Source organism: Tasmannia lanceolata, unplaced genomic scaffold (genome assembly GCF_043159265.1).
Source record: "Tasmannia lanceolata isolate RefF3 unplaced genomic scaffold, GAP_Taslan_0.1 ptg000016l, whole genome shotgun sequence".
Lineage (NCBI taxonomy): Eukaryota > Viridiplantae > Streptophyta > Magnoliopsida > Canellales > Winteraceae > Tasmannia > Tasmannia lanceolata.
In genome coordinates, this window is record NW_027518693.1 from 6,374,662 (window position 1) to 6,384,243 (window position 9,582).

The 9,582-nt window shown below is 40.2% G+C and overlaps 1 protein-coding gene across 1 annotated transcript; it reads left to right on the plus strand.

Moving 5' to 3' along the window:
- The first annotated feature begins 411 nt into the window (after positions 1–411).
- On the plus strand, positions 412–9,219 carry ABCB19 (ATP binding cassette subfamily B19). The gene is made up of 11 exons (XM_077356589.1): positions 412–940; positions 1,045–1,099; positions 1,564–1,739; positions 1,868–2,068; positions 2,477–2,736; positions 2,845–3,161; positions 3,260–3,483; positions 4,018–4,843; positions 5,428–5,669; positions 7,547–7,794; positions 8,050–9,219. The coding sequence occupies exons 1-11, from the start codon at positions 701–703 to the stop codon at positions 9,008–9,010; spliced, it is 3,750 nt and encodes a 1,249-aa protein (XP_077212704.1). The 5' UTR covers positions 412–700; the 3' UTR covers positions 9,011–9,219.
- The last annotated feature ends 363 nt before the right edge of the window (positions 9,220–9,582 follow it).

The following is a 9,582-nucleotide window of genomic DNA, read 5'->3' on the forward strand; positions in this document are numbered from 1 at the left end:
CCTCCATGGGAGGACCTTACTCATTGATAGCTGATTCTCCTCGGAACAGATACGTTCACCCTTAAATCCTTAATAGCCCACATCTGTAGTAGACTAGTAGGGTTAGTGTGCGGGCTAGTGTTTATTTTTGCGTACTGCTATATTTGCCCCTAGGATTTTTACTTCGGACATCCCCCACTATTCTAAAAGGAGCTAATATAATACCACTTCCCTTAATTCTGAGTTTATGAAAAGAAGCAAACCCCTATATTTTATTAAGGACACCCCTCATCGTCTTTTACGGCTCGAATCTCAAAGCAAAAAGACACACACTCTCTCTCAGTTAACTAGATTACATTTAACCCCAGTTACTTTCTTTACCCTCTCCTGGTTAACTCCTCGCTTTAATATATATGCCACGCGATCCTCTCTGTCACCCCCTCTCTCTCTCCACGGGAGCAAAGACGGAGCGAGACCTCCGAAAGACTCTCCTTGGACTGATAACCCAACCGACACATTGTCAGTTTCCGCAACACAAACAAAACAGAAGACAGCCATAAAAAAGGCTTCACCCCTCACCCCTACTGCCCAAAATTCATTACAGAGACAACACACATAGATTCCCTTATTATGAAGAAAGCTTCAATCTCTTTCCTTTTATGAGGAAAAACCCTATTTGAGTTTTTTTTCCCCACGAGAGAAAAAGAATTTTTCAGCATTAATGGCGGAGAATCCAGAAAGCAAGCAGGATGCGGAAAAGAAGAAGGAGCAGAGCCTTCCATTTTATCAGCTCTTCTCTTTTGCAGATAAATATGACTATTTTTTGATGATTTTAGGGAGCTTTGGGGCTGTAATTCATGGCTCTGCAATGCCCGTTTTTTTCTTATTGTTTGGAGATTTGGTGAATGGATTTGGAAATAATCAGATGGATTTGAGGAAAATGACTGGGGAAGTCTCCAAGGTTAAAATCCTCTCATCTTTTCAAAATCTAAGAATGAAATCCAAACCCTTTTTTTTTCAGATCTGAGTTTCTTTTTTTCTTTTTTTTTTGGTTCTTGAATGCAGTATGCTCTGTATTTCGTCTACCTTGGGCTTGTTGTGTGCTTCTCTTCGTACGCCGGTAAGAAAGCTTTTTTTTTTCCTGCTCTGTACTTTTGCTTTTTTCTGGGTTTCGGTTAAAGCTCGAGCCTTTTCAGCTCGGAAGAGCTCGAGGTTTAATTCATGTTTCGGCCGACACGGGAGTGTAAATCGTATCGGATTGGGTACAGAAACTGTTTTCCTCCCTTTCTCTCCCTTACCTGTCCTTGTCACAACTCACAATTACACCTACTTCTTTCCATTTTATTTTCTAGTTTTTGTTTTTCCTTGAAATTTAATAAAGTCCTTGTCTCGCTATATTTCGGAAAAATCTTAATTTTTCTCGGCACAGTGTCGGATCTTCCTTTCTTTGGTTTTTTTTTTGACCGAGATGAAAAATCTTCATTTCCTCTAAATATGAATCTGAAATTTGGAAATGTAGATGATATCTGATAAATAAACCCTCCCTCCCTTGTTTTGGTATTTCCACTCCCTTTTCAACAACAGAGATAGCTTGTTGGATGTATACCGGGGAGAGGCAGGTGGGAACGCTGAGGAAGAGGTATTTGGAAGCTGTATTGAAACAGGACGTGGGTTTTTTCGATACGGATGCGAGAACGGGAGATATTGTTTTTAGTGTTTCTACAGACACTCTCCTCGTCCAAGACGCAATCAGTGAGAAGGTTTGATAATTCTCAATTTGTTTCCTCTCTAATGAGACTTTCCTCATGTTTTTGTGATATTGGGTTTCTGTTATCAGTTAGTATGAATAAGTTATTGTAGTAAAATCCCTTTTTTATTTGAATTTTAGGTGGGGAATTTCATACACTATCTCTCAACGTTTTTGGCGGGATTGGTGGTGGGGTTTGTATCAGCATGGAGGCTGGCATTACTCAGTGTTGCTGTAATTCCTGGAATTGCTTTCGCCGGTGGTTTATACGCTTACACTCTCACCGGTCTCACTTCCAAAAGCCGCGAATCTTATGCAAATGCCGGAATAGTTGCCGAGCAGGTGAGTTCTCTTAACCAAACCCATTTTTAATGTCACATTGACATGGCAGAGAAATTGTAAAACTTAATCCAAACTTTTTCAATAAACAGATATCTTGATACACCACATGACTACGTATTTATAGATTTCAAAATACTTTTCCTACTCAAACTCTATCTCTAATCCAACTAGGATTAGGATAATCTCTAACTTTAATCAACGTGAGTTTGTACTAATTATCAAACTCTATCTTTAATTCAATTACTTCATCTGCTTTTGTTTAATCTTCATTGTAACTTCCAGTGAGAGATGAGCAAGTGTGGAGAGAAATATCAATGTTCGAAAAAGCACAGTTGTACTGTTTTCTGTTTATGGGTTCGTCTAATTTGGGATGGGGTGGTTGATGGCTTCTATTTAACTTGCTACCAGGCTATTGCACAAGTTCGGACGGTGTATTCATTTGTGGGGGAAAGCAAGGCCCTTAATTCTTATTCAGACGCGATACAGAACACATTGAACCTTGGATACAAGGCTGGAATGGCGAAAGGTCTAGGTATCGGATGTACCTACGGCATTGCCTGTATGTCTTGGGCTTTGGTATTCTGGTACGCAGGCGTTTTCATCCGAAATGGACAGACCAATGGAGGGAAGGCCTTCACAGCCATATTCTCTGCCATTGTGGGTGGCATGTAAGAGATGAAACTCGCTGAATTTACCATTCTTTTTAGTGAAAATCACCAAAGTAATGTCTTTGGTTTTAGTTTTGATTTTAAGTTTTTGTATCTTCTTTTATGCAGGAGTTTGGGGCAATCTTTTTCAAATCTAGGAGCATTTAGCAAAGGCAAGGCTGCTGGATACAAGTTGATGGAGATAATCAAGCAGAGGCCCTCTATAATCCAGGATACTTGTGAGGGGAAGTGTTTGACAGAGGTTAACGGGAACATAGAATTCAAAAACGTCATCTTTAGCTATCCATCTCGACCGGATGTCATTATCTTTCGAGATTTTTCCATTTTCTTCCCTGCAGGGAAGACTGTTGCAGTTGTTGGGGGTAGCGGGTCAGGAAAGAGTACTGTTGTTGCTCTAATAGAAAGGTTCTATGATCCTAATCAGGGTAATTATGATCTCATGTTAGAAATGTGTTAATATGAATTAAGAAGCAAAGGATGTTATATGATCTTTCTATTTATTTATTCTGTTATTGGTTTTCAGGGCAGGTATTGCTGGATAATGTGGATATAAGGACTCTGCAATTGAGGTGGCTCCGGGATCAGATTGGTTTGGTGAATCAAGAGCCGGCGCTTTTTGCAACAACCATACTGGAAAATATACTCTATGGGAAGCCTGATGCAACCATTGCTGAAGTTGAAGCTGCCGCCGCCGCTGCAAATGCTCATAGCTTCATTACTCTGCTTCCTAATGGCTACAATACACAGGTGTGTGAAATTTGCTTTCCTTAATAGGATGCACATGGACGAAACTTAATCTGTTATAACTTATTGACGGAAGTAAAAGTTGTTTTTTTCAAATGAGTTCAAGGTTAAATTCATGAACTACTTCATCTGTCATTATTTTTACCAGTTAAAAGTATTTTGTTCCTCTTTTTTATGGTCACATATTTTAATTAAACAGCATATCAATTCCTAGCATTTATGATAAAAGGGCATATCAGTTCCTTCATGATGTACAAGTGTTTCATCTAGGATGCTCTTTTGTTTGGAACAACAGTAGGAGACCAGCCACTTTTTTTTTTTTTTTGAATATCTCAAACGCTTGTCCATCCATCAAAAGCATAAATTTTCGAGTACATCTTCTCTCGGTTATACCATAGCAATTTCACATGAACTCAACTTGGCCTTCAAACTCCTTTTCTTAAGCTTGGGTTCTTATCAATTTAAGAATTTGAAGCTGTTCCCAACATGTCAATGTATTCTAGTAGAAAATGACAATTTTACTTGTCCAAAAACCAGGTCGGAGAGCGAGGAGTCCAGCTCTCTGGTGGCCAGAAGCAGAGAATTGCCATTGCCAGAGCAATGCTAAAGAACCCAAAAATCCTCCTCCTTGATGAAGCCACCAGTGCCCTTGATGCAGGCTCAGAGAGCATCGTCCAAGAAGCTCTAGACCGTCTCATGGTTGGAAGAACAACTGTTGTAGTGGCCCACCGCCTGTCCACCATCAGAAATGTCGACTCAATTGCTGTAATTCAGCAAGGTCAAGTTGTTGAGACTGGGACCCATGAAGAACTGATCGCCAAAGGGACCACCGGAGCCTATGCCTCTTTAATCCGATTCCAGGAAATGGCGAGGAACAGAGACTTTGGCATCTCTTCTACTCGTCGATCCCGTTCATCACGTCTGAGTCATTCACTCTCCACTAAATCTCTAAGCCTCAGGTCTGGGAGTCTAAGAAACTTGAGCTATCAATACAGCACAGGAGCCGATGGTCGTATAGAGATGGTTTCGAATGCTGACACTGATGGGAAGAATCCTGCCCCAGATGGGTATTTCTTCCGGCTTCTGAAGCTAAATGCTCCGGAGTGGCCTTACGCAATCATGGGTGCTGTTGGTTCTATTCTCTCAGGATTTATAGGTCCGACATTTGCATTTGTTATGAGTAACATGATCGAGGTGTTCTACTATAGGGATCCCAATGCCATGGAGAGGAAAACAAAGGAGTTCGTATTCATTTACATTGGCGCTGGGCTTTACGCTGTTGTTGCATATCTTGTGCAGCATTATTTCTTCAGTATAGCAGGAGAAAATCTTACAACTAGGGTGAGGAGGATGATGCTTTCAGGTAGGAATAATCTTCCATTGTTTTTGTGTTCGCTTCTTTTAATTCTCCCCGTTACAATAGGCTATTGGATATAGTCATGGTTTTAAATTTAGACCGAAACCGACTTGAAACGACTGAAATGTTTCCGTTTTCATCCCCAGTGAAACTGAAACTGAAACCAATTGAAAGTGTAATAGTGGTATACTATATCTGTACGTATTACATAATTATATTCATATGAATTGCATGCATTATGTATAAATATTTATATAAATTAAATGTAAAATTTGGTATGTACTAAAATATCAGACATGAGCGCCAGTGCATATCAGTGGGTGTTCCATATCTTTAAATAATTATGGATGTTTGTATTGCTTATGCAATGGTATTTAAGTATTTATTTGTGCATTTCATGAAGTTTCATCTTTATATTCTATCATTTGCATTTGTTTCCATCTGTTTCCGTGATTTTATAGTATTTCTACTGAAATTTCTATCGGATACCGAAACATTTCCATTGCCAAGGTGATCGAAATTGAAATTTAAAACGTTAGCATAAATTTTTAATTTGTTCAAATTACTAAAATGTCAAAAAAAATTCGCAGCTATCCTGAGGAATGAAGTGGGGTGGTTCGACGAGGAAGAGAACAATTCCAGCCTTGTTGCAGCCCGACTGGCGACCGATGCGGCTGACGTGAAGTCCGCCATTTCCGAGAGAATATCAGTAATACTTCAGAACATGACTTCGCTTCTCACGTCCTTCATCGTCGGTTTCATCATCGAATGGCGGGTTTCCCTCCTCATTCTTGCTACCTACCCTATTCTAGTTCTTGCCAATTTTGCCCAGGTAAGCAAATTTCAGACCTTTCTCCCCCCTTATTTTGAATTGCAAAATTTGAAAAATGATTAAAATAACACCCCCAACGGTCTTATTCTCCCGTTGGCCATTTTAATCTCTAGAATATGGGTCTCTATTTGGTGGGAATCTGTCTTTGTTTTTTGCTGAATGTGATATTTTGGTGTATAGTGTGATTTCCTTTCTCAATTGTTCACATGCATTCGAGTTGTCATATCTTGGCATTTGGATGTCAGTTGCCGGGATCTTGACCCAAGCCAACCAAGAAACGACAAAAAAAAAAAAAAAAACCTATCAAGAGTGAAGTTTCTGCTCTGGGTACTGTACACCATGTGGTTCCTGCAATTTTTTAAGCTCTCTGTACCTCTCAGAGAATTGATATTTCCACTCCCCATAATTTGCTCTCTTTATTTAGAATTTTTTCATAGGTTGTGACAATTTCCCAAAACAAGATATGATATTTTAACCTCCCTTTAGTTTGGTATCTTCCACTCCTTCATAGCCCATTTAGAATCTTTCAATGGCTAGTAGCCTAGTAGTACTCACAAGGGATGCCCTCTAATTTCTCATCCATGATTTTTATCATTAGACCGTTTAAAATCCTGTAGATAGACAAACAAAGGTCCACATTTAATAAATTTAATAAAGTTGTTCGGATTGCCCAGTTGTTGTCATCTTTCAGCCGATGTATATTACTCTAAACCCAAAAATGGAGTGGAAGAAATAAAACTGAGGTGGAAAAATTAGCTCCACATTTAATAATGAGTTGTTGGGACTGTTAAAGGGGTAATCCATCAGCACAACCGTGCTTTGATCATTGCACTAACCCATCTTGTCTTTTATTATTTTAAATACTGTCAAAGATTATTACGGTTCCCAAAGAGCTTTGGCTAGCTAATTAGAAAGAAAAAGACAAGCTGAGTTAGTGCAATTATCAAAACATGGTTATGCTGGAAGCTAATTAGAAAGAAAAAGACAAGCTGAGTTAGTGCAATTATCAGAACACGCTATGCTGATATGATTTCCCTTGTTAAATTTTTGTCATTTTTCAGCTCCTCCCCTGAAAAAATCATCTTTTCACCTGGTTTTCTGCGTTCTTTTTCTCTTTTGTCGTCATGGTAAAAAGTTGGGCCTTCTGTATTTTTCTGATGGAAGGGGACGACTCTGAGAAGTGATGGATGAACAGGGAAATAAGCCTTTTATTTGTTTGTTTGTTTACTGCCTCGAAAAACCATACTCTTTCTCTCTCTTTGTTTTTTTATCTCTTCCTCTGCTTTTGTCCTTTATGTTATCTAGTCTTTCAGATTTTCATGACCCGTGTTAGATATTACAGTTGCAGTTTTTATATTTTTACTGAACAAACCCCGTATTTTGGTATCTTCCACCTCTTGTTTTTCTTTAACTTTTCCTGTTCACAAAGCTGCCAGGGACAATGAAAGGAATCTAACTGGATGTGTAATAGAGGGTGAAAAGTACCAAAACATTGATGTGGATGTATTTGCCAAAGGAGGAATGCTTACTATATCATTGTGGGTCTCACCTTTATTGATCCATAACCCGTTCATTTGATTGCCCAAAACTCAATCAGAAGATCCAAAATGTCTACTTCTTTGTTGTTGAACACGGACAATTGAACAATAATAAATAAATACATAATATTGTAATCTATTGTTCGGAGATCCAAAGCAGGTGCTATCAAATGAACAGTTGTTAGGATCAATGAAAAATGTGATCACTGGGTGCCACCTTGTATTTGTCCATTATTTATAAATGGTCAGCACGCAAGTTTCTTATGTTAATCTCATCTGCCCAATATTTGCAGAGGATGTCCTCTTGACAGTTATTTCTGTTATGCCTGAATTTCACAGCAACTTTCTCTCAAAGGGTTTGCCGGTGACACAGCAAAGGCGCACGCAAAGACAAGCATGATCGCAGGGGAAGGTGTGAGCAACATCCGAACGGTGGCAGCCTTCAATGCGCAGGACAAAATCCTCTCTCTATTCGGCCACGAGCTCCGACTTCCTCAGCGCAGAAGCCTTCGCCGGAGCCAGTCAGCTGGCCTCCTCTTCGGTCTCTCCCAGCTTTCCCTCTTTGCCTCCGAGGCCCTCATCCTCTGGTATTGTGAAACAACCAATTACTTCATAAGCTTAAGCTGTTAGAGTTGTTTTTATTTTAATCATTTATACTTTACCACTCCCTTCACATGCGGTTGCTATTTTGTGTTGGCCGTACACGTGGACTTTTAATATCAAGGAGTTGTTGGGTTTTGAACCAAGGACCTCTCGTGCTCTCATACCATATGAAAAGACCAATTACTCTAAAAGCTTAAGCTGTTAGAGTTGGTGTTATTTAATCATTTATACTTTAACAGGTATGGAGCACACCTTGTCCGAGAAGGAACCTCGACCTTCTCCAAGGTCATAAAGGTCTTTGTAGTTCTCGTCATAACCGCCAATTCAGTTGCAGAAACTGTCAGCCTTGCCCCCGAGATCATTCGGGGTGGTGAATCTATCAGCTCTGTTTTCTCTATCCTTGACCGCATTACCAAGATTGACCCGGACGAACTCGAAGCTGAACTGGTTGAGTCAGTTCGTGGTGAGATTGAACTCCGACATGTGGATTTTTCCTACCCATCTCGACCCGATATCATCATCTTTAAAGATCTCAACCTCCGAATCCGTGCCGGGCAGAGCCAAGCTCTAGTTGGTGCAAGTGGGTCTGGGAAGAGCTCCATCGTTGCTTTAATCGAACGGTTCTATGATCCAACGGCCGGGAAGGTCATGATCGATGGAAAGGACATCCGGCGGCTAAACTTAAAATCCCTCCGGCTTAAAATTGGATTAGTCCAGCAAGAGCCAGCGCTCTTTGCCGCGAGCATTTTTGAGAACATAGCATATGGGAAGGAAGGAGCAACAGAGGCAGAAGTAATTGAAGCGGCAATCACCGCCAATGTACACGGGTTTGTGAGCGGGTTGCCCGATGGGTACAAGACGCCCGTGGGGGAGAGAGGAGTGCAGTTATCGGGTGGGCAAAAGCAAAGGATTGCAATTGCGAGAGCAGTGCTGAAAGATCCTGTGATTCTGTTGCTTGATGAGGCAACAAGTGCCCTTGATGCAGAGTCAGAATGTGTGCTACAAGAGGCACTGGAGAGGCTGATGAGGGGGCGGACGACGGTTTTGGTGGCTCACCGGCTTTCGACCATAAGGGGAGTGGACTGTATCAGTGTGGTGCAGGATGGGCGCATTGTAGAACAGGGCAATCACGCGGAGCTAGTAAGCCGTGCCGATGGTGCATATACTAGGCTCTTACAGTTGCAGCACCATCACATTTGATTGAAAAGGCAATGGATTCCTCTTGATGTGTTGTTTTTGTCTTTTTTCAAAATCTCTGCATTTTCTTTCCTTTTTTCCCACTCATTTTCTACTTTTGTTGTAGATCTGGGAGGAGTTGGTTCTGTAATATTTGAACTGTGTACTGCAAAAGCCATCAGCCATCCTCAATGTTTGATATATAATGTGATCATAAATGGTGTAGAGATGAAGACGAGGAAGATTGGTGTACTTTGAACTCAATTCAAGATCACATTAGGTGAAAATCGCTCGTGTATGAGTCTCGATTAGAATACTTTTGGTATAATATCCTATTTCTACCATGTCAAAGAGCAAGTAATAACAAGAAATTGCTGAAAAATGATTCCAAGATCACACGATTTGGACGTGATTTGAGGAAGTTATGAGCAATTTACAAACGTCGGGCATGTCTATAACGAGATTTCTATGTTAGGATTTTTTTGTCAAATTTTTAACTTTTATTTAAGTTACTTTAGATGTCTGACCATATTAGTTGTGTAGGTCTTAAATTAACTTTTAGGGTTATCATTTCTTGTAAATAGATGCTATCTAAG